The sequence below is a fragment of the Erpetoichthys calabaricus genome, chromosome 6, assembly GCF_900747795.2.
Source record: "Erpetoichthys calabaricus chromosome 6, fErpCal1.3, whole genome shotgun sequence".
Taxonomy (NCBI): domain Eukaryota; kingdom Metazoa; phylum Chordata; class Cladistia; order Polypteriformes; family Polypteridae; genus Erpetoichthys; species Erpetoichthys calabaricus.
This window is the reverse complement of record NC_041399.2, coordinates 128,307,482-128,333,999: the sequence shown is the minus strand read 5'-3', so window position 1 is coordinate 128,333,999 and position 26,518 is coordinate 128,307,482. Positions and strand designations below refer to the sequence as shown.

Here is a 26,518-nt window from a genome sequence, read left to right as displayed (position 1 = left end):
GAAAAGTAACGCAAGTGCACGAGCCTGCTGTCCCGCCCCAACTCCTCCCAGAATTACACCTCTTTGAATATGCAAATCAATATAAATAGCCCTTAAGCTCAGCCTTCTGTGAAAATATAATGGCAAAAGCACAAGGGAAAATAGAAGAATTTCAGAGCATACCAAGTGGAGGCAAGGAAAAACGTATTATTTGTTGGTTTAAACAGTAGTATAAACAACAAAAGGAAGTTGATCAAGTGACATAACGTGTCAGAGAAATTCGAAAGCTCAAGTTCACAAAGTTGCACAGTGCCCAAAATAAAAAAGTTGTCATATATCAAAGTCGCCGTGAAAAGGCGAGTCGTAGCCCAGCGTCTGAGTGTCATATGAAAGCTTATTAGGGTACAGAGAAAAAAAAATAGGCACACAGTGGGGAAAAAAAGCACGAAATGTCAACTTTAATCTCAAAATTTCCACTTTAATCACGTAGTTTATTTTGTCATTAAAGTAGACCATCATAAACTTCATCTTAAAATCATTTAATTTACTAGTTTCTCATATCCCATCGTAACTAAAGTAGCACGTTAAATGCTTTGTTTTGTATTTGATTTTCAATGTGCTCTATGTGTATGAATCGCTATGTGCTTCTTCCAGGCTTTCGCTTCCTCTGACAGGACACAGAATTCATTACATTCGTAATATTACAGCTCTCTGACTAATTAAAATACTGAGATGTATATGTGATATAATTTTCATGATGATGCGCCACCTTTGATGAAATACTTTATTACAGAAGTATTGTCTCTTTCAAACGTACTAACCCCCAATTCCTGTACTTAATTTTCTTTCTCCAAATACCCAATTGCCACATAATCATCTCTGTAATAGACATTAAGCCATCTGTAAGCTTAGAACGCTGATTCTTCAAAACTTTTAAGGAACATTGAAATATCCTCGTAGTACATGTTTAATTATTCTATCCATCTATCCTTCCAGTGTTGCACCAGCCACAGCAAAAATACAGTGCGAAGCAGGAACAATCCGTGACCGGAGCTCCAGCTCCTTTCTAGTGCTGCGGCACTGCGTAGTTAAAGTTTTATCTATATAATATCTATATAATATAATAAACATATTTTGCTGCATTTCATCTTAAAAATGATATTGTCATCATATGTAAATATGCGCTTTATAAAGTGGCTCAGGTTGTGCAATATTATAACTGTAGTGCAAGTTTACAGTGAGGTGATTGTACTTAGAAGTACTAACAGTTCTACAAGGAGCACTTGATGGACTGATTGAGTGCGTTTATAGCTCCTGGGATAAAACTGTTTCTGAACCGTGAGGTCTTTACAGGAAAGGCTGTGAAACGTTTGCCGTGTGAGAGCAGTTCAAATAGACAGCATGGCTTAGGCAGCGTGTGCTAGATGCTGTATACCGATAATTCTCTTTCCAGTCAGCTGCTGTAGATCTGTGATTCCCCACTCAGATACAGTGATATAAATACTCCGAGTGGTGCAGTGAGAGTAATATGGAAAAAGATGATCCACTGTGACAACCCCTGATGGGAGCAGCTGAAAGAAGAAGAAGTTGCAGTGAGAGTAACAACGCTAAAATAGCTATTGTATTTAGAATAGTTTGACCATTCTGTAGACCATTATATTGTTATAGGTTAATTTCAGTGTATTTATAAAGCCACGTCAGGGTTGTGGATTTAAAAAAGAAAGGGTAAGCACACAGGAACAGTAGCACTGCTTTGACGCAGGGTGCTGCCAGTCTGCAAAACCAAGCGCAGAACTTGTGTATGTCAGGGTATGAGCCTCCGTGGAAATGTGTGTGGCTTTACGCCAAGTTTAGGTTTTATACATCACGATTTGAACGTGGAAACAGGCTTACGCAACATTTTTGTGCGTACGCACCATTTATACATGAGACCGCAGGCCTTTCCAATGCCTCTCTTTTTCTGACCGCCTTCACTCCTCTCCACTGAGCTCTGTCCTCTTCCACCCGACTCCACCCATCGAATGGAGGGAGGCGGCCCCTTTTATGTTCATCCGGATGTGCTCCAGGTGCCTCCCGATGAACTTCCGCCAGCACCTCCGGATGTGGCGGAAGTGCTGATGTCCAGGGCTCTTCAGGCATTCGGGTTCCCCCTGGTTGTGACCACTGTTCCCTCTAAGCTGTGCGCGTGTGCGCGCGCACACGACTTTCTGAACCCGCGCACACAAATTAAAATAGCGCGCACAAAAATTAAATTTTTGCCTAAAATGATTTTTGGCATTAAAGTGAAATTTTGCAGAAGGCCAGCTGTTCCGATTTCCCATTTATCCCATTTATCGAAGCGCTATAATCAGAGTTGACTGACCTAGATTCCTGCGTAGCAGGCTACGGTCGGCGCTATGCGGTATCTTGCTGCCTGCGGCAGCCTATAACATCTTTGTACGAAACGCGCTAACTTTTGATTCTTTGACTTCCGTTGTATTGTTTATTTTGTGGAATCTTGGTGTTCAGCCTGGTACTTTGTAGCTAGATATAATTTTTTAAATGTCGAAACCGCAAGCGATGAAAGGTGCAAAACGCAAGAGAGCTGCAATAGCTTTTAAGTCTGAATGGCTTGAAGAAGTTGTTGAAACGGAGACACCGGAATCTCGAAATATAATGCGTGTTCAACTGCGTGAAATATTTACGTATGACGAAGACGACGGAGTTGTTTGCTGTTATTGTCGAGATGCCAAAGCAACTGGTGATTTCTCTACGGGAAAAGTGTGGAATGATGTCTGGAAACTGGACTTTCTGAAACGCCATCTATCAAGCAAGTCTCATACCGACAGTATTAGGAAACTCAGAAGTAAAAATCCAACTTTAAGAGGGGGACTGGTTCACATGTTGCTTGAAAGCCCAACCAAAAAAGAAAACGGGCAAATTAGTAATGAACGGAAGCGTTCCAGTCCTGATGAAATTAAGGTTCTTATCGACAGTGTTCTGCTGGCCATTAAGATGAATATCTCATTGCTCTCTGTTCAAGATATCAATGAGCACATGGCAAAGTATGTTAGTATACCACATAGCTGGAGGAGCAAAAACTATTCGTTCAAATTTCTTGGAATTCTAAATGGTATCGTGCAAGAGGATCTTATGGCTGACATTAAATTAGCAACGTATCATACGTTAACTGTTGATGAAAGTACAGACATTTCTGTCAACAAGTACTTAATACTCTAAGTATCGGCCAGTTAATTCAAAGGAGTATAGAACATCATTTGGTGGGATGCTACAGTTGGAAGCATGCGATGCTACATCAATAGTAACAGCAGTCAGGGAATTCTATAGGAAACATAAACTTGACCTGAATAAAATGGTTATGTTCACTTCCGATGGTGCCTCTGTTATGTTGGGCAAAATAAATGGTGTTGCAGCACAGCTGAGAAAAGATGTTCCTCATTTAGTGCAAAAACATTGTGTTGCACATCGGGAAGATTTGGGACTTTCTGATTCATGGAAAGAAGTGAAATTAATGAAAGAAGTAGAAACTTTAATGAGAACTGTGTACACCGTGTTCTGTCGGTCTTCTACTAAAAGATACAAATTTCAGGAAATAACAGATGCTTCTGAATGTGAATCAATTGCTTTCAGACCTCTGAATGAAGTGCGCTGGTTATCCAGACACTTTGCACTTCAAGCAATTATTCGAAATTATGATCCCCTATTAAAATATTTTGAAGAATCCAAAGATAATGATCCTATATCAAAGTACTGCTATAAGAAGCTGAAGAGTGAACAATTTCATATAACATTGGAAATTTTGAATGATGTCTTATCAGAAATGGCTTCTTTAACTATGGCATTTCAAAAACGTGGTTTGACGCCATTGGAAGCTTATCATCTTGCACAGGGTAAACTGAACAAACTTCGAATGCAGTACCTTGGTGAGAAGGTTAAATGAAGTGATAAAGTTAACAGTCTTCTTGACAAGGTGTCTGGAAAAGAAGTTTCAGTGGATACTAATTCCATATTAACCTTCATCATCATCCTATGTTTGCATCTGGGTGAAAGATTTCCTGAAAATGAAATTGAGGAATGGTCTGCTTTTGACTGTACAGCAATAGCACAATGCGACTTTGACTTTGGAATTGAACATATCCGATCTCTTTGTTTAAAGTACAAACAATTTCTTCAGGAGGAAAGTGTCATTATTCAACAATACAATGACTTTAAATTCCTTGTTGCAGAAAAAATCAAAAGCAATCTGATAAACAGCTTTCCAGAGATGACGAAATTTGCATTTCAGAATGATCAATTTGCAGAATTAGCAAAATTGATGGACATTGGTGCCACATTCTTAGCTTCGAGTGCAGATTGTGAGCGTGGTTTTAGTTTAATGAACAATCTGAAAACGAAGCAAAGGAACCGTTTACAGTTAGAACATTTGGAAATGCTGATGCGTATTAAGAGTAACCTTCAAGATGGAGGCACGATAGATCTTGACAGAATTTATTCAGACTGGATAAATATGAAAGATCGCAGAGAAAAACTAAAACTAATTTGAAAACTAAATTACTCTTATTTTCGAAATGCTACCTATAAAATATAATTACACATTATTAATAGGTATAGCATTTAACAATGAAACTTGTTTGATATTGATAACTGAAATAACATCGTGTTTTTGTAACTTGATTTAGACAAACTGAAAGAGCTGCCCAAAAATGCCCATAACTGAACTCCAACAAACATTCTGTAGCACACAAAAATTTAGTCTTGCTTTAAAATGCGCACGGATGATATTTTTTGCGCACATAGCCTATAAAAAATTAGAGGGAAAATTGGTTGTGACCGCAGGCCCCTATAGGGTTGAGCTTCCATGCTCTATTCCCGTGGTCCCCATAACACTCAGGGCGGCTGCGCCCTCGTGGTCCGGAGGAGTCGTAATCCCTCTTCCAGTCCTTCCGGACGTCCCTACTGGGTACCGCCCCCAGCCGCTCACCACAATATGTAAAACCAAATACGGATATATTGACAGTGATAAATATAAATATACATGAGGACAGACGAATATTCAATAATATATACTGTATGTGCACACAAACCACCACTATCCCAATGACACCAGTGAATAATTATTAATTATATGAAAACACAAATACACAATATTTACAAAAACCCTCCCTTGCCCCCAAATAATAAACAAATAAACACAAAACGCAGGCACAGATGAATGATAAACAATAATTGAAATGAAAGTGATAAATGAGTCCAAAAGCTAATAAAGTCCGTAAATAGTTGAATATTGACTGATGTGATATTTTGCTTCCTCCTGACCGTAAATTAAAAAATGTCCTCAGCAATGGTTGATAAGTATCCAAACCCTGGGATTTCTCGGTGCTGGCAGTCGTGATAATGATCTGGATCCTTAAGAAGCAAGTAATGGACTTGTACGATGAACGGAAATGAGTTGAAATATGGATGCATAAGTGATTATTTTTCTTCTCTCTCTCCTCTCCTCCTTCTTTTGCCTTTCGCTCCTCTTGTTTAAATACAGAATGTCCCGGATGTAACTGGTGGATTCAATAGGTAATTTCTGTCTTGGGGTTGCGGTCTCCCTTCGTTATCCTTCCCCTTTTAACTTATGGGGACAACATTTACACAATACACATATATAGTATAGCAAACGGGACAATGAAAATAAAATGCCCTCAGCACAGACAAAAAAAAATAAATATTATGTAGCCCCACTACAAAGTGTCTTAAAGTATTCTGTATTTTTCAACATCTTGCAGTGACAGAAAAGCATGGAACTTGTTTTGTGTTTGCTAGATGTTAACATGTTGTCTTTGTAACCTGGATAATTTAGTATCTAAAACTGAGCCCTGTACCAATGGTGACACCAAAATTCTTTTCTTCTACTTTTACTCATAGATACAGTAGAAATTTTATTTGTCCCCAGGTAGATATTTGGTTATGATGCTAGATGAGCAAGCTTTCTTATTTGACATTTGTGTTTTATTTTTTAACCCATGAATATAATTACTGTTTATCTATTCTGTAATGCTAGACAGACAAACAACAAGGGGGCTTAGAGCATTTGTGTCATTCAGCTCTGTTGACATGTACAGGTGTACAATGTTCCATCTTTACCATTATGGAAGTTCACTGTATGTATGTTGGTGATTTTACATAATGAACATAGTAATAGACAAAGTGTTTATCATTGTGGCAAAACATAGGCTATATCATATTTCTGACAGTTGCCTAAATGTAACAGTATTTTCTCCTAGTTATATATGACTGAAACCAGTTTTAAGGCAATGTGCCAACCTACTATTTTAGAATCTTTGTAATCAAAAGTGCCAAATAAACTCTTGGATCTTGAAAAATAAGTACAGACACATTATTTATGTGAACATTAAGTCTTCATTCACTACTTTAACTAAAGCAATTTTTATTTAAACAATCAAATTTAATTGTTAAAATGTAGGTCAGAAATAGGTCAAAATAGTCTAAAATAAAGAAAACACATTTTTTTAAGTAGAGGGTAAACATAGTTGTTTGAACATTTAAAAAACAGATTTTGCTGAAGAGTTTGCTTTGTCTAACATGCTGCTTATTTAAGCAGTAAATGCTTCTTTAAAAATATGTGTTGGGATTAGGTCAAGGGTGCATGTAGAAGACTTAATCTGAGCAATTACTTTACAAATTTCAAGTCCACTTTTTTGTTTGAATGAGTTAACACCCTTAAGGAAAAGTGGCTACTGATTCTGAATTCAGTCCTATACTTGGTTATATGTTACTATTTTTCTGTGTTTATAAAATTAAGAAAATGTAAATGCTTCACACTTTCTAGATAGAACTGGTGGCAGAACTCCAATCCCAGGAATCTACAGTATGTTGGTTATAAGGGTTGGGCTGGCCTGGCCATGCATGGCATAAATCAATGATACTCAACCTTGCCCTACTCAGGAGCCACATTGACAAAAATATATTTTTTGCAATAGCCACAATCCAAAAACATCCCTTTCCTCCCATAAACCATTATACATTTGAGAACAAGGATCATATACAAGTAAAATTCCGTTACAACGAACTTCCAGGGACCTAAAAAGTATTTTGTTGTAATGAGATTCTGTATTTGTAGCTATAGTGCTTTCTTTAACTTGCGTCCAGGCGTCTGCATACATTTCAATAGCTTATTTCACGTTAATTTTAATTTCCTCCTGTCTACAAGTTATGCTGGCGAGAATTTTTCTCAGCATTTCCTTGCGATAATACACTTTCAGGGTGCGAATGATGCTTAAATCCAATGGCTGAGGCACTGCTGTGCAATTGGGTGGGAGGAATTCAATGCGAATATTATCTAAATGCGGAAGCATGTTGTGGACAGCACAGTTATCAATCAGAAGCCGAATCATCCTTTTCTTCTTCTTCAAATTGTGAGGTTTCTGAACTCTTTTGGGATCCCCCCACCCAATGGGAATGACACGCTAAAGTGCGTCCCGAAGCGTGATTGCCACGTCTGTGTAAGATTGTTTGTCCGTTGCCAGGGCAGGGCAACAGCAGGCTCACAGCGGTGCAGTGAGGCACCACAGAAGCAAATCCTAAAAGATCGGGGTTGCGCTATAAGTCCCTGTCTTACACCCCAAAACACGAGGCAGAGTCTCAGTACTTTAGCACAACCAGCTTTATTCAGTTTGAAACAGAAACAGCACGGCTATTTATTGTAGCATGATCTGCCACTCTCCTATAAACAGACACAGCAGTCAGGCAGGGTGGTGGCCAGGTTAGTGGCCAAGTAATACTGTTCCCTGCATTACCCATCGAGTTTGCTTTGGCACAGAGACGCAGTAGAGCTGTGAGCTTGCTGTCAGATGCGGTGATCGCACTTTGTGACGCTCTTCGGTGTATTGTCCAGTTGTGGGAGGTCCCAAGAGAGTTTAGAAATCTCATGTTTTCTTGAATGAGTGCCACATTAATAGGAATGTTTCTTGAACGAGCATCACTGAACCACATAAAAACTGCTTTTTCGGCGTCTTCAAATGCAGCAGTTCGCATACATTTGCAACCCGAGATTTTTCTTCTTTTTTTTTTCAAGAAAGTTGACAGTGTCGATGGTGAAATTCCAAATTCACTGGCAACATCTTTCTTCTTTTTGCCACAATTAAGAGCTGCAAAAATGTAAAGTTTTTTTTCTAATATGAACTGTTGTTGTTTTTCATTTGGTTCTTTTTATATATTTTAAGCCCTTATAAACTCTCCCACACTATTATAAACATTTCACGCATAATTATACAGAATAAACCCTTTGTATTCTCTTAGATATTAGGTAAGATTCGTTGAAATTATGTATGTAAACACAGTTTACATACAGTAAAACCTAAATATTATTTTAAAGGTATCGAGCGTCTCCGATATCACATATGTTACAGCCATTACGACAGACAGGCCACCAGCAATAAATACGTACAATGCAAGAAAAATTGTATACAGTAAAATGTGTGTACAGTGACACTAAACTATGTACATGTAATAAGTACTGTACGTAGATAATTAATTATGGTTACTCACCAACAATGACACGACGACTTGTCTGATAACGATGAGTTTAATTTTACTGCACAACAAAGGAGAGCGTTACAGCTCTTCTAAAGGAGCCTCTTCAGGCGACTGTGTAGCACCGCCATTGTTCTTCTTCCAGCGCTCTTCAATCCAAATCCCTAAAGCAGATTCCATCCAGACTACCGCCTTATCACGTCCACTTGCAACTCGTTTTGCGCCCTGGTTAAAGGACACTGCGGCCGTAGATCTTATATGCTTTTCCTCCTTTTTAAATAAAAAGAATCGTGGAATCATTGATGCTGTAATGGTGTCCTGCAGCGGTGTAGCTGTTCCCTTCCTTCAACATATCCAAAACTTTTACCTTTTCTGCAATCATTTGCATCTTCTGTTGGCGCTTGGACACGGCCCCTGAAGCAATAGCAGGAGCACGTTAATGCTGAATGAGTGAGATGAGACTTCCTGGTTAATGCAGCACTCCGTCGCTGAGCCAATCAGCAGCACATAGGAACTTAACTGCGTGCTCTGATTGGGTAGCTTCTCAGCCATCTGCCAATAGCATCTCTTGTATGAAATCAACAGGGCAAACCAAGTGAGGAAGCAAGTACCAGAAGTAAAAAGTCCCATTGTCCGCAGAAACCTGCGAAGCAGCGAAAAATCCGCATTATATATTTAGATATGCTTACATATAAAATCTGCAATAGAGTGAAGCCGCGAAAGTCGAAGCGCGATATAGCGAGGGATTACTGTAATTTATTATCACTGCAACCACAAATTTCAACATTACTGGCACTGTTTCAACATTATCATTATTAAATGATTTCTAAGTGCCAATCTCAAAGTCTGTAACAGCAAAAGACAGAACATTACTGTTTTTCAGAGCCCATTACAGTATAACAGATAGCATTGCTTACCATCACTACCTATAGGTAAGAAATTAAGAGCACATTGCTGAACTCTTTTCACAGTCCAAAATGGCAAATTATTCCACTCAAACAACATAGGAACTGCTCCCTTCTTCAGCAGTAGCAACCCTGGCACATGAAAATCCCCTTTTTTAAAATGCCGGCTATAAACTTGAGTATGGGGACTGACCGTAAAGCTCTCTCTCTGGATAGTGTTGATCCATTTAGATCAGATTTCTGCATCGGAGGGGATTGTATGAAAGCTAAGTACCTTATTGTACTTACTGGAAGCTTGACATAAAAGTACACAACAGTGTTCAGCTGTAGAGCTATCTGTACTCTGGAACTTAAACACCTTTTTCTCCGACATTCTCATTTTTCTGAAGTCATAGGGGTGGGCTGTATATGTTCGCGCACTCATCTGAAAGGACAATGCATATAATGTACTGAAGAGGAATAAGAAGTATTTTGGAACTTGAAAACAGGAGAGAGGTTTGAGTGTCAGACTTCTCGTGTTTTTATGTTCAATGACAGAATGGAAAAAAGATTAAGAAATTGCTAAGATTATGGCCAAACATGTAAACTTTTCCATGGGAACTGGCTCTGTTGAACTGCAAGTTATTGACTATCAGAGAAGGTGTGTGTTCAGATTATAGTGTGTGAGTATGTGTATATTTATTTATTTATTTATTTTAATCAATTTATGTATTTATTTATTTAAAGAGCCTCTGTAAAAAGCCAAATATTTCCCCAGGGATGAATCAAGTTCTGTCTATGTATGTGCAGTAAGTATGTATGTATGTATATGTGTTTGTTTCAGACTACATTTTACAGTGTAGAGCTGTGGGAATTTTGGTGCATAAGTTAATCTTATTTTATTTCTTATCTCTGACACAGAAGGTCACTGTGTTTATGTAGCAGATAAATTAAGTGAAATTAATCTGATAGGCCAAGTTTAATTTTGTCACGATAATTGGGATAGTATCCAAAAAAGGATACTAAATTTTCCTAAATTTTATTAAAAACATAAAGATGGAAATCGTGCATTACAGAAAAAAAGAAAATGCTTATTCATCTCCAGATCTATGAAGGTACAAAAGACACATTTGCATATTAAAGACAAACTTACATTTAAAGGATGATGTAATTTTTTTTTTTTAATTTTTCCAATACCTTCAATGCCATCCAGCCATCCCTATTAAGGGGTAAACCTGGAGATATGCAGGTGTTTGAGCATATGGTGTCCTGGATAATGTACTATCTGTTGGGCAGACCGCAGTTGGTGAGACTCAATGACTGTTTTTGAGAGCATTACAAGGAACAGTCCTGTCTCCTTTTCTCTTCATTCTGTACATCTCTGCCTATAAATATACTGTAACACCAGGTCATGTCACATACAGAAATTCTCAGATGAATCTGCACTCGTGGGGCAAATTGATAAAGGGGGTGAGTCACGTAGAGAACTTTGTGTCTGGGTGCAAAGAGAACTGTCTGCATCTTAACATCATCAAAACCAAGGAACTGCTTATTGACTTTTGTCATACCAAAGAGCCTCAATGTCCGGTCAATATTCACTCCTACAAGATCTTGGGGTTCAACATTGATGACAGGTTGGACTGGTCTTGGAACACAGAGGTATATAAGAAAGGGCAGAGCAGGCCTTTTTCCTTAGGAGAATGTATTTTTAAAATGTGCGAAGTGACACCCTTCACTTCTTCTATATCTCTGTGTTGGCCAGTACAATTTTCTATACATGTAGTGTGCTGGACTGATCACATCATTTCAAGAGAGGCCTATCAAATCAATAAGTTAATTAGAATGGCAAGCTTATTTATGGAGCACACTCTGGACCCCCTGGAGGTATCAAAGGAGGGAATTAAGTCACAAAACTGAGCTACATGAGGAACATCCTCTCTCTAACACACTGACACAGAGTACTTTCAGGCAACAAATTATTCAGCAAAGTGGGTCAGGAAACACTACTGGGGCTCCTTTACATCAACAGCAATAAATCTGTATAATGCCTCACTGTGACTGTGACTGCCATTCATTCTGGTGTGTATCCAGCTGTGTGTGTGTGTGTGTATATATATATTTATTTATTTTTTAAGCTAATCTTTCTATTATTGTTTATCTCTGACCCAGAAGGTCACTGTGTTCATGTAGTAGATACATTAAATGAAATTAATCTGTTAAGCCAAGTTTAATTTTGTCACAAATGAAAAATTGTGACTTAAATCATATCATTCATTCTTCAAACTCAGAGAAAACCCAAATAACCTATTAGCTTATCATTTTTACACAAGAAAATAAGCCTGGAATGCTATTACAGAGATTAAGTAATAAAGAACATATTCAGAGAATAATAGAAGACATTATATTCTTATTTATGCCATAAGTCCTCATCATTTTGGGCTAATTCTTGAGAAGTAAATTTGTGAAGTTATTTGTTTTTCTGCAGCTGTGCAGTCCTAACAATTACTACAAACACTCACTTTGTTAGGTGATGCTGTATTTAGTCATTTTTTTAATAAAAAGTGTTTCTCCAAAGGCTTAACTTTTTAAAGCAACATGGCCCTAGACAAAATGTTAGATAAAAGCCTTAATACCTACCCACTATATATATTTTAAAGTGGCAGAGATTATATATATAATAATTAAGTTATTATCAAAATTGTTTCCATAAATATATTTTTTAAACTCTGCTTTTAATGATTTTAATAAAAGAACTATAATTATAATTGTCCATAAACACACAAGTAGACAGGATTGGTACTCTCCTCTTACCTCTCAAGTATCAAGGAATGACAAAAATTTGTCAGCTGTTGTCAATGTTTCTGTGCCCATGCTGACAATCTAGCCAGGGCAATGTGCCACCTACCCTTCCTAAGTTACTGAACGGTTTTCCAAGACGTTTTTGAGGCTAATTAAAAATGTCATTCTCCATAGCCTCCTTAAACTTCACTCACAATGGACCTTTGCTTAAAAAACTGTCACACCTGCCACTTTATTGACCTCTTTTTCTCACATTGCACTTAAGAACTCATTCTTTAACTCGAGAGCTTCCCATACTTCTGGTGTCCACCAGTGGTTCCTAGAGGTGCTGTCAGGAAAAACATCAACAAACTTTTGGTCACCCTCCTTGCAGCTGACCCTACTACCGAGTTCTTGTACAGGATACTTTAACATTTTACATTCACCATAAGGTCTTAGTATTGCCACTAAAATAAGCACCATCAACCATTTGGTGACTGCTACTTGCAGCTATTCCCCACTGCTGAAGTCTTAAACAGGGTCCTTTCAGACCTCATGTTCCTGACATGTCCCAAGATGTCCCAGAAATTTGTTCTGGAGTTCTTTTTCAGAATATCTTTGCTACCTGTTTGGGATTTACAGATCTTTTTTTTTTTACATTTTTTCATCTGTCCACCTTCAACTTAAAATTCTGTTTATTTTTTACAATTTCAGGAATAAAGATGTTGTGAAGTATCTGCTTAATGAAGGAGCTGATGTCAATCTTAGGTCAAAAAATGGATATACTGCATTTGATCTTGTCATGTTATTAAATGATCCAGGTATAGTATGTAAACTAGCTAACTTACAAAAAGTTTAATTAATTAGTGACTGTTATCTTAAGATTTATTTAAATCAAATCAATCGTGTGTAAGCAGTTGCTGATAATTGTGACATAGGTAAATTAAGCATCTCTTCATTACAATCAAGTGAGCCATGGCTGTGAATACTATAATATGTTTAAATATATAAGAGAGGTCACTTAGCTTAAACAACACACTGTAATTTCCTAGAGTCACCTCATGCAATAATGAAGATACTGAAAATTGCTTAAAACAACACAACCAAAAGAACAGCAGAAACTCTCTGAAACTATGAGAAAGAAACTCATTTTCATATGGCAGTTAACAGTCTTAAAAGATGTTGCATACATTTTTAAGCTTATTTCTGTTTGGTAAGCCAGAGAACACACTACTCTTTGGAGAATTTTGTTTTTGCTTCTGAGACTTGGTTAGAGTTCCATCCTTTGCTCAACTATTGCAGAACTAGAAAACAAGTCTGAAGATGTGCATTTTTTATGCTTGGTACAATTGTTTATTCTATTGTTCAGTCACAAATAAAAATCAAACACGCTGTCAATAAACTATGCTCTTGATATTCATATTCATTCAATATAACTTTGTTGATGAAAGGCTGACTTCGGTACCTCTTACAATGTAATTCCAACTTATTAAAACAATACTATTCAAAAATACTGCATATAGTATAATACTTCGTCTTTGCTTTTCTCACTCATGTTGGAGTATTAGGAAGCTTTGTGCTCTTGTGCAGCATTTTTACCCTCTTCCCAGTCCCTTAGCATGATATGGCAGTCTTGTCTGACTGTTCTGTGTTAGGTAATGCAACGATGACCTCTTGTCGTATTGCTTCTTTTAAAGGGTCCAGCCCAATGCTATGTGATTGAGCTGTCTCTCTGGGTAAAGGAAGAATGTTCACAGCAAAGCATTGTAGCTTTTCTATTATAAAGTTGTTCAGTGTTTTATGATTCACTCATAGATAGATAGATAGATAGATAGATAGATACTTTATTAATCCCAATAGGAAATTCACATTCTTCAGCAGCAGCATACTGATACAATAAATAATATTAAATTAAAGAATGATAATAATACAGGTGGAAAAAAAAAAAAAAAAAAAAAAACAGACAATAACTATGTATAATGTTAAATATTAACGTTTACCCCCCCTGGTGGAATTAAATAGTCGCATAGTTTGGGGGAGGAACGATCTCCTCAATCTGTCTGTGGAGCAGGACAGTGACAGCAGTCTGTCGCTGAAGCTGCTCTTCTGTCTGGAGATGACATTATTTAGTGGATGCAGTGGATTCTCCATAATTGATAGGAGCCTGCTGAGCGCCCTTCGCTCTGCCACAGATGTTAAACTGTCCAGCTCCATGCCAACAATAGAGCCTGCCTTCCTCACCAGTTTGTCCAGGCGTGAGGCGTCTTTCCTCTTAATGCTGCCTCCCCAGCACACCACTGCGTAGAAGAGGGCACTCGCCACAACTGTTTGATAGAACATCTGCAGCATCTTATTGCAGATGTTGAAGGAAGCCAGCCTTCTAAGGAAGTATAACCGGCTTTGTCCTTTCTTGCACAGCGCATCAGTATTGGCAGTCCAGTCTAATTTATCATCCAGCTGCACTCCCAGATATTTATAGGTCTGCACCATCTGCACACAGTCACCTTTGATGATCACTGGGTCTATGAGGGGTCTGGGCCTCCTAAAATCCACCACCAGCTCCTTGGTTTTGCTGGTGTTCAGGTGTAGGTGGTTTGAGTCGGACCATTTAACAAAGTCATTGATTAGGTCCCTATACTCCTCCTCCAGCCCATTCCTGATACAGCCCACGATAGCAGTGTCATCAGCGAACTTTTGCACATGGCAGGACTCCGAGTTGTATTGGAAGTCCGATGTATATAGGCTGAACAGGACCGGAGAAAGTACAGTCCCTTGTGGCGCTCCTGTGTTGCTGACCACAATGTCAGACGTGCAGTTCCCAAGACGCACATACTGAGGTCTGTCTTTAAGATAGTCCACGATCCATGCCACTAGGTATGAATCTAATCCCATCTCTGTTAGCTTGTCCCTAAGGAGCAGAGGTTGGATTGTGTTGAAGGCGCTAGAGAAGTCTAGAAACATAATTCTTACAGCACCACTGCCTCTGTCCAAGTGAGAGAGGGATCGGTGTAGCATATAGATGATGGCATCTTCCGCTCCCACCTTCTCCTGATATGCAAACTGCAGAGGGTCAAGGGCGTGTTGAACCTGTGGCCTAAGGTGGTGAAGCAGCAGCCTCTCCATGATCTTCATCACATGTGATGTCAGAGCAACAGGCCGAAAGTCATTCAGCTCACTAGGACGTGATACCTTTGGGACTGGGGTGATACAAGATGTTTTCCAAAGCCTCGGGACTCTCCCCTGTTCCAGGCTCAGGTTGAAGATGCGCTGTAGAGGACCCCCCAGCTCCGATGCACAGACCTTCAGCAGTCGTGGCGATACTCCATCTGGACCCGCTGCTTTGCTGGCACGAAGTCTCCTCAGCTCTCTGCTCACTTGCGCTGTTGTTATTATGGGTGGGGATGTTTTTCCTATGCTGGTATCAGCAGAAGGATGTGTGGAGGGTGCAGTACTCCGAGGTGAGAGTGAGAGTGGGTTAGGGTGGTCAAACCTGTTAAAAAAGTTGTTCATTTGGTTTGCTCTCTTCACGTCTCTCTCAATGGTGGTACCCCGCTTCGAGCTGCAGCCAGTGATGATCTTCATCCCATCCCACACTTCCTTCATGCTGTTATTCTGCAACTTCTGCTCCAGCTTTCTCCTGTACTGCTCCTTCGCCGCCCTGAGTTGGACTCGGAGTTCCTTCTGCACACGCTTGAGCTCATGCTGATCACCGTCTTTAAAAGCCCTTTTCTTCTGATTCAAAAGGCCCTTGATGTCACTTGTAATCCATGGCTTGTTGTTAGCATAGCAGCGTACAGTTCTTACTGGAACTACAATGTCCATACAGAAGTTGATGTAGTCAGTAGTGCAGTCAACAACTTCCTCAATGTTCTCATTATGAGATCCCTGCAGGATATCCCAGTCTGTAGTTCCAAAAAGTTCTCTCAGAGTATTCTCAGCCTCCGGGGCCCACTTCCTGAATGATCGTGTGGTTACAGGTAGGACTCTAACTTTTGGTTTATAGTGAGGCTGAAGCTGAACCAGGTTATGATCTCCTTTCCCAAGCGCAGGCAGCGGGGTGGCGCTGTATGCGTCTTTAACGTTTGCATACAGTAAATCAATAGTCTTATTTCCCCGGGTGTTACAGTCCACATACTGGGAGAATGCAGGCAATGTTTTGTCCAGCGTCACATGGTTAAAGTCTCCAGCGATTAGCACAAGCGCCTCAGGGTGCTGCGTTTGTAACTTAGCAACAGCGGAATGGATGATGTCACTCGCTGACTCCACGTCTGCCCGAGGAGGAATGTATACAATAACAACAATGACATGTCCAAACTCTCTGGGCAAATAGTAGGGACGTAAACTTACGGCCAACAGTTCGATATCCCTGCAGCAAGTGGAGATTTTGACGTTAACATGTCCAGAGTGACACCACCGTGTATTAACATAGAGAGCGAGTCCTCCTCCTTTGTGCTTACCACAGGTACTTGCATCTCTGTCCGCTCTAACTGTGCTAAACCCGGGTAGCTCCACGTTGGCATCTGGGATGGTGTTAGTTAGCCACGTTTCGCAGAAACACAACAAACTGCATTCTCTGTAGGTCCTTACATTTTTCACCAGCGCAGCCAGTTCGTCGATCTTATTTGAGATTGAGTTTACATTCCCCAGAATCACAGAAGGCACCGAAGGCTTGAAACGCCACTTTCTCGCAAGCCGCTTCTTTTTTAGCTTAGTGCCGGCTCTGCTGCCACGATACCGCCTTCTTACCTCGTCAGGTAAATATGGAACCACACCGGCACTGGCATTTGTTCTCAGCGCCCGAAGTTGAGTACTTGAATAGGTGAGTCTCGGCGTGTTAAAATCCATGCCCACGTTGTAAAAGTAAGTGTGTCCAGGGAAGGAATCCACATAAAATAAAGTGGTAGAAGTGATCAATAAATAAAAATAGAAAAATAAAAGTAGCACTTCTTCATTTTGTATGTGATATTTTCATGTAATTCTTAATAGCCGCTAAAGGCATTGATGAATTATGATGTTTAGTTTGTGTCTTATCTTAATTTTTCACTAGCATAAGCTGGTGTTGGTACAACAATGGACATTAGCAACTGAATTTTTCTATATATGCTGACATCGACTATGCAAACGAGAGAGGCAGTTAAGAGTTGCTGAGTTTTTTTGTGTTTTCCGTGGTGTGAGAGTTAATTAAAACAATACATTTTGCTCCTATAACCTTATGTTTTGGTTGCTGCTAAGGAACCATGTGGGAATTTTTAAAGCTTATTTTCCCTTTAGAAGGGTTTTTTGTTAGCCCAAGCCCCCCCCCCCCTGCCCATTCCCCGCCCATTCCCACACACACACAGGAGAAAAAGTAGCTGGGTGTTTAGGGTTGCACTTGGAAAACTTACTTCTACTTGAACATGTACTTGTTCTTGTTATTTGAATTTGAACTAGCATTGAAAAGACTGGGCAGAAAGCAGTAGTAACTGATATTTTATTCATCATTCGGCTGCTCCCGTTAGGGGTTGCCACAGCAGATCATCTTTTTCCATATCTTCCTGTCTTCTGCATCTTGCCAGGTGTTTGATGACCTACTTTGGGGCAGCGCTTCTGGGTGTGGTGAAAGGATAGCCCATACGGGTTCAGGAGCAGATGCAGCACTATTTCCACATACTGAAGCCGTGCCCATACTTCTCTCTCATTCTCTTAATTCATCAGCCTCTCAAAGTACTCTGTTCATCTATTCAACACACTCTATTCGCTTTTGAGTACATTACTTTATTACCCTAACCTGCTGCACATCTTTCCCAGCCAATCTGTCTAACCCAGGCATGTCAAACACGCGGCCCCCCAATGCGGCCCGCAGCAGAAATCTTTGCAGCCCGCATAACAGATCCTAGTTAGCACTAAACTTGTACAAAATGATTACTATCGTTTGTGATTGAATCATTCTGCATCTTCGACGTTACTTATTGACTTTTCTTACTTCTGCCTTCTGACAAAAGCGCGTTTTCCCATGGCATTACGGTACCTGAAACGTCATCTGCTAGTGTAGCCACAAGCCTTGTCCAAAGTTAATGAGCCGTGACGTTGCAACTGAAGTGCTAAGCTACAGCAGCTTGGCAGCAGGGGTGGTCTTAGGCATGTGCAAACTGTGCACCTGCACAGGGCCACCACGCCAATATATATTGAATATAAAACAGAAAGAGAAAATAACGACACAGCTGACGGCAGTGTGGCCGAAAAACATTGTGTTTCTTGTTAATTAGTACGCTGTATTTACTAATGTCGCTAGAGTAGGAGCAGTAAGCTATATGTAGTATTATAACATTTTGCCGTAATGAGAATATCATGGGCCGCCACTTAGTTTTCAAGTTACGGACACGCGCATATAGAAGCGTGTCATGAGTACGAGGCGGCTATGCAGTGTCCGCAACGGACTTGGCCATCCGCCGTGCATAAGATACCATATTGACATTGGCGGGCGAAGGGGCCACCGATTCTTTCTCTGCCCAGGGCCGCCACGAGCCTAGAGCTGCCCCTGGCAGGCTACACTACTGGCTGGGCTGCTGAGACTGGCCACTGGGCAAAACTGACCATCACGAGTAGTAATAGCTCACATATTTTCACGTTTTTTTGCTCTACTTTTATGTAATTTTGTGCTAGTATTGTAACGAACAGTTAGTGCAGACTACAGCTGAAGATCTGAAGTGGACGCGAGAAGTTGGTGAGTTGTTTATTAACAAATTTTTGTGATTTTGAGTTTGCAAAATTAGTGTAGGTCAGGAGGCTTTTTGCATATCGGCTTATTTTACATTGTAAACTCTGAAGTAAACTTAGTAAAGTAAAATTTGATTTTTGGAGGATTTGATTTCCAACTTGAATTACTGAGCAATGAATTCAGTGAGCGTTTTCGTGATTTCAGTTCACACGAACAGGACTTGGCGCTTTTTACGTCACCATACTCTTACAACGTTGAGAATGCGCCTGAGAATATCGAAATGGAATTGATTGAACTGCAGTCAGATTCTATTCTGAAGGCAAAATACAACGAAGTTGGTGTGCCAGGCTTGTATGCTTACCTGCCACCCTCGTATGTGCAGATCTGTAAGTTGGCATCGAGAGAACTGTCAATATTCGGAAGCACTTACCTTTGTGAGCAATTGTTTTCATTAATGAAAGCTACCAAAACCCCACATCGCTCAAGACTTGCTGTCGAGCACCTTTGATCCCTCATAAAAGTTGCAGCTGCACAAGATTTCAAGCCTGATATTGACGAACTGGTTACTAACAAGAGATCCCAAGTGTCGGGACAAAAGAAACAGATCTCACACTGCAAGACTCCTACTGTATATAAGCAATGAATATAATATAATGAATATAATATAATAAAATAAGGACCTAGCTAAGAGACTAAGTTGTACGGAGATTGTATGGAAATAAATTGCTTTTCTTTAAAGTTTAAACTTTAAGTGTTACATTTTTTAAAGTTTTCAGTATTAGAAAGAAAGCTACAGTAACTTTGTATAATAGTATTTGTTACAGTGCGGCCCGCTGACGCATGTATGGCAGTCGAAGCGGCCCACCAATGGTAGTGAGTTTGACATGCCTGGTCTAGCCAATCTGTACAGGTCCTTTTCTCCCCACTTAAGTGTCCAACCTTTCATACAAGTCATCATATGCCTTTCCTTTTTCCTTAGCCACCTCTGTTTTCACCTTGTGCCTTATCTCCTTGTACTCCTGTCTACTTTCTGCATCTCTTTGACTATCCCACTCCTTTTTCACCATCATCTTCCTCTGTATACTCTACTGTACTTCCCCATTCCACCACCAGGTTTCCTTTTCCTCCTTCCTCTGTCCAGATGTCACGCCAAGCACCTTTCTTGCTGTCACCCTTCTCTTCATTGTTACCCAATGCATGCCTTACCTGCACCCTAAACTCAACCTTGCAGTCTTCATTTTTCATCTTCCACCATTTGATCCTTGGCTTTGCCCTCACTCTCCTCCTCTTCTTGATCTCCAACATCACACCAACATCCTATGCTGTCTAACTACACTTTTCCTGCCACCACTTTGCAGACTTTAATCTCCTTCAGATTGACTCTTCTGCATTGGATATAATCTACCTGTGTGCATCTGCCTCCACTGTACAACATGCTCTGTTCCTCCCTCTTCTTAAAATACGTTTTCACCACAGCCATGCCCATCCTTTTAGCAAAATCCACTATCATCTGACCTTCTTCATTCCTTTCTTTGACAAAATACCTACCCATCACCTCCTCATCTCCTCTGTTCCCTTCACCAACATGCCCATTGAAATCCGCTCCAATCACCACTTTCTATCCCTTGGATACACTGTCCATCACTTCATGCAATTCACTCCAGAAATCTTCTTTCTCATCCATTGCACACCCAACTTGCAGGGCATATGCACTAATAATATTCATCATCACACCTCCAATTTCCAGCTTCATAATCATTACTCTGTCTGACACTCCTTTCACTTCAAAAACACTCTTGACATACTGTTCCTTCAGAATAACCCCTACCCCATTTCTCCTCCCATCCATACCATGATAGCACATGATTCACTGAATCCACCTCCAATTCACCTGGCCTTACTCCCTTTCCCTTTAGTCTCATGCACGCACAATACGTTATCCTTCCTTCTCTCCAGGTAACTCTCTCCCCTTACCAGTAATACTGCCAACATTCAAAGTTCCTACCCTCAGTTCTGTTCTCTTTACCTTCCTCCTGTCCTCTTTCCTCCAGACACATCTCCCCCGTCTTCTTCTCCTTGTTCAATCAACAGCAGCCCAATTTCCCCCAGCACCCTATTGGCTATCAGAACTGGTGGAGGTCATTGTTGACCCAGGGCTCGACCGATCTGGTATGGAAATTTGTATTGTTGTCTGCATGTTGATCTGGCAAAATTTTACACTGGATGCCCTTCCTGACATAACCCTCCCCATTTATCCGGGCTTGGGACCGGCACAAAGAAACACACTGGTTTGTGCATCCCCCTGTGGCTGTGTTAGCAGTAACTAATATCCGCATCTGTAATAAATAACTGTGTCATAGCAATAAATAGTTAATAAGTAACTGAAACAGCAATTCTTTAGTTTAAAAAAAGGTCATGGCTGACTTCAAAGCAATAAAGGGGAAGGCTCTGCAGTGCGTAGGTTAGCCGCCAGCTTTACAGGCCCGATCAGGCACAAGGGGTTATAGTAGCAGATAAGACTGTATGAAATTAACTAGGAGCAGATATTCACATTCACAAAGTTTTATTTATTTATTTTAACTTGAACAGTTCATAGAGTTCCAGAAGTAGATCAGTTAAGTGGGTGACAGCCTAAGAGTTCATTAATACAGGGGAATAGAAACAGTGCAAGTGGAGAGCTTTTAAGTAGGGAATAAGTGGAGTGCAATGGTAGGAGAACAGACAGAGTAAGATAAAGTTAACTTCTTAGAAGGACAAACAGCATGCAGTTGGGAGGGATAATATTACTGGAGCTTAAAGGGCCAAGAGGTGTAAAATAGCTTTTTGGCTTAATTTTTTTTAGTTTTACCATTTAAGTTAAATAATATAATTTTAATTAAAAAAATGAAAATGTTAAGGCAGTTTTAGTAATCCTAAATCTAACTAATAATGAGACCAGTGCAATGCAAGTCCTGTTAGATGTTGGACTTTTTAGATGACGGATTGGAGGAGCCAGTCTTCTATGAGGTCTGCATCTGTAGGAGATGACAAGTGATCCAACACCTTGAGCTTAGGGTCACTGAACTGAGAAGGAGTTGACTGGCCTGTGTTGTAGTAGAGAGATAGTGTGTACCCCTAAGGTGGCACGGGAGGAGATTCCAAACCTGACAGGTAGAGATAGGTGGCTCACGGTCACAAGGTGTAAGGTAAAGGGTGCACACTGTCCGGGGGCATCAACCCCAGAATTGAAAGTGTCAAACCGTTTTCAGGTCCTGGCAGACCTGGACGTTGTCTCAGATTCTTAGGTGGTAGACAGGAATGAGGAGCCCCAACAGGCCACCTCAAAACCAATTCCCAGAAAGAGAGGAGTAGTGATAGCTGGGGACTCAATAATTAGGGGGACTGAGCACAGGTTTGCTCCAGAGACAGAGAGTCTCGCACGGTGTGTTGCCTTCCGGGTGCACAGGTGGGAGACCTCCCTGGAAGGCTGGATAGGCTCTTGGCCAGACCGGGGATGGATCCAGTTGTCATTGACCATGTTGGCACAAATGACATACATAAGGGTAGTGTGGGATCCAAATTCAAAGAGTTTGGTGCCAGGCTGAGGAGCAGAACTGACAAGGTAGTCTTCTTTCAAGTTCTGCCAGTGCCACGTGCCATTCCAGGTAAGACTGAGGACATTAGAATGCTTAACGGGTGGCTCAATTCTTGGCACTGGGTAAAAGGGTATAGGTTTATGGAGCATTTGGACTCCTTTTGGAACAGATGGGATCTGATCCGCCATGACGGGATACATCTGAACTGAAGGGGCACCAGTGTATTGGGGAAGCGAGTCAGTTAGTCGAGGATTGTTTAAACCAGAAAATGGGATGGGCAGGGAGCTTAGGACATTCCAGGTTTAGAACTATACATGGGGGAACAAACAATTGTGTAAAAATTAAAATGCATAGTAATTTAAATTCTAACCCAGCGTTTAAATGTAAAAGGCATAACACATTAAAAATATCCTGCTGTAATGGTAGAAGTATCAAATATAAGGCAACTGACTTGGAGTTGTATATAGCAGACCATAATTATATTATAGCAATAACTGAAACCTGGCTAAGTAACAAAGAAGGTGATAAGTAAACTGAGGGATATACATTTTTAGGAAGGATAGACAGAACAGAAAAGGAAGAGGTGTTGCTATTTATGTCGTGCAGAATTTAAACACAAGTCCTCTTCAGTTGGACAATGAGCCTGGAAAGCATTAGGGAAAGAGGCCTTATTTTAGGAGTGTTTTATAAAGAGTCCAATGTAGACAGTAATTTTAACACACATCTTTTTAGAAATATTAAAAAGGCAAGCGTACAGAGGGGTATTATAGTCATCGGGAACTTTAACTATCTGATAATTAACTGGGATAACCTTGGAAATGGTGGCGCACAAGAGCAGGAGTTTTAAGAAGTAATCAGTGACTGTTTTTTAACACAGTATGTAGTACTAGGGTGTTGTACCGTGTTAGCCATTATGAATGTAGAGAAAAGCCAAGCAAAATGACACCTTTTATTGGCTAACTAAAAAGATTACAATATGCAAGCTTTCGAGGCAACTCAGGCCCGAATTCGTATAATTTCTGGTAGTTTATAATGTCGATCGTATAAGTCATTCAGTCAGTCATTATCCAACCTACTATATCCTAATACAGGGTCACAGGGGTCTGCTGGAGCCAATCCCAGCCAGCACAGGGCGCAAGGCAGGAACAAACCCCGGGCAGGGCAACAGCCCACCGCAGCAATCGTATAAGTCAAAAGCGGAAAACCTCATGCTATTGGTCCAAGAGATTATGATATGCTAACGCCCACCTGAGAGAGTAACCACGGAGCACACTGCCTACATGACCACACGGTAATACCCGAACTATTCCGAAGCGACGTTTGCACTGTTCTGTGTTTTTTGTATCTCACACCCTCATACACCTTTATCGTAAGAACATCCCTTATCTACGATGAAACATTCAATTAGTATAAAACCAGTAAGCCCGCGATTCTCGAAAGAATCGCAAATCCAAGAATGGCAATCACTTTCTGTTCCCAAACACATTTGTACTATAGCGGTTTCTTTGTGTGGGTGCCTTCGTTCATTGTGTTTATCCATACGGGCTCGTTTAATGTTTTAATCCATGCGGTCTTGTCTTTGTTGTTCTGTGGCTGTGTTGTTAGGTAAAAGTCGTGTACTGTTAGGAATCATAATCCAGCTCGAACATAAACATCAACTATGTATTGTTGAGTCAGCTTTCCTGCATTGATTAATGGATTAAACTCGTGTCTTACTGAGAGTCTGTAGGAAAAATATTCTATCATTGATACACGTGATCTCTTCTGTGCTTGATTTTTTTTTATATCTGCAAATGCCAGCAATCCATCCTTCCTGGCCAGTTGGAAACAGAATGGGGTATGTCAATGTATCAAGTTTAGGAAAAGAAATGTGCACGCATTGGAATTTAGGTTGGTTGGTTCCATCAGGACGTAAATGCATGACAATATCGCGGTGAAACGGAGGCTCACCGTCTTTACTTTGAAACACAATTGCCACTTCATTAACGATGGGAACATTGTATCGTCTCAGATCCTGTTCTTTGTCCTTTATTAGCACTAAGGCAATTTTAGTTGGTGCCACACCCTCCGCCTCGGCTTTTGTATTGGCTTCTTTTTCAACCTCATGTAGCATTTGTATAGAGTTAGCTAATGGGTGATTGTTTATGACTTCAGCTACGTTTCTCATTACAGCTGTGTGCATTGCTTGTTTTCAGGCAGGTTCATTCGTTGATAAACTGTGTCATCTAGATCTAACACATACATTTGGGCAAATTTGCGGTCGTGATTTGGCTCAGGGTGCACAGTTCCAATCCGATGCAATATTTGTCCACACACGCGAAAGCAGTATGGGCCATTCCCGGGTGGTGGCTTGATATTAACCCCGGTAGATGCAAAAGCAAATGAACTATTGTAGGATCTAATGCATTCCATAAAGCTTTTACTTTCGGGTACATTGTTAGTCAAAAGCTTCCGTAAATATTCTGGATATTCATCCAAAGGAGGCAGCTTAACCTGACCTTTTTGACAACAACATGTAAACTCATCAGTTGTACTGGCAGTTTTTTCTTCAAGGAAGTTAAGTGAATGACAATGACTGCAAATGACACTCATTAATCCCAATGAATTTTCATGAACAGTGGACTCATTATAGAATGCGTTCTCAGCTACCTGGCGGAATTGTTCAGCGTCTGTCCGTCGTTCTTGTCTTTGGCTTTTTCTTTGTTGGAATACTGAACGTGTTAAACCTTTTAAACGACTTTGTAGCCTTTCTGCAGTTCCTGTGACTCCTTTGCTTGTGCTGTTTCAGAGGCGCGTTGTAGACGCCTTCGCTCATTGTTTTTATTCTTTCGGGCTCGTTTTTGTATTTCTGTTAGTTGAGCTGTTTATTTTTGGAGCCGTGACTTCTTTGCTTCTGGTGTTTGTGAAGCGCGTTTTAGGAGCCTCCGTTTATTGTTTTTATCCATGCAGTCTCGTTTTTGTTTCTCTGTGGCTGTGTCGTTAGGTACAACTCTTACTTTTAATACTGAATTTCCGTTATGGGACAGTGGATTAGAGCAGGTTTAGTTCACAGGTTGTGTTGTTTGGGCGCCACCTACTGACTCTGGGAAGCTGCTGGGTTTGACTCTGAGGTGCAGTGCGCATGCGGTGCGTCCGCCGTCCATGCATAAATTAAACTATGGTTTAGAAATATAGATATGAAGTTTAAATTAAAAAGCAATCCAACAACTGCTAGCATAGAGGTCTGTTGACTTGTTTAAAATGATGGCTCACTGCCTGGTCTCGCGTGACGTTGTAAAAGCAATACCTGTCTTTTATTTCTGGCCACGGGCGTGGTTGAATTCTTTCTTGCAGGATGTATAACACTGCTTGAGTTCGGTTGGGGTAGCTGCTGTCGCAGCTTTCTCCACATGTGCATAGTGCCGTTTTTTTTTTTTTTTTGAGCCTTTCTAATTTCACTGGTTTCATAGTCTCTAACCTGCTCTGCATGTGTTTAGCGTCAACGTTTGTAAACGTCTCTATGAAGTTCCACTTTCTTTTACTCATTGTCTTTTAATTCTGAGCCGGATTGGACGTGCTTTTTTTCAATTCCACTTGCTCCTGGCTGATAATTACTTTCCTTATTTTCTGAATTTGCAGCTCGATTATTCTTTTTTGCTCTTTTTTCTGTCCAATGCATTTGAGTCTGTTTTCTCCGCGCCCGATTGGATGTGCTTTTTTTCCATTTCACTTGTTCCGGGCTGATCATCACGTTCCTTATTTTCTAAATTTGCACCTAGATTATTGTTTTTCTTTTTAGTATTTTTTTCTCTCCATCGCTTTTGGGTCTCTGTTCTCTGCGCTTTCTATCTTCTTCATTTAATCGTCGACGTTTTATTTCTATCCTATTTATTTCATTTCTACCCTATTCATTTCTACCTATTGACCTTATACACTTTATATGCACTGAGAGCCCTGGAGCTGTGTATGCTGCGTGACTGCCTTTACACTACTGATTTGTTTTTTTTGATATTGCTAGTAAGTAGGGTGTGTCTTGCAAGACTCTTGTTCTATGTTCCCGTGAGATGCACCGTGGCAGGTCTGTT

General features: G+C 40.3%; 1 protein-coding gene across 1 annotated transcript in view; it reads left to right on the top strand.

Annotated features, from left to right (window-relative positions):
- Positions 1 to 26,518, top strand: part of LOC114653540 (ankyrin repeat and SAM domain-containing protein 6-like) — a 271,092-nt gene that overhangs the window by 132,758 nt on the left and 111,816 nt on the right. The window contains exon 5 of the mRNA XM_028803920.2: positions 12,897 to 13,003. Within this exon, the coding sequence (XP_028659753.1) occupies positions 12,897 to 13,003 (107 nt within the window). The remainder of the gene's footprint in view (positions 1 to 12,896; positions 13,004 to 26,518) is intronic.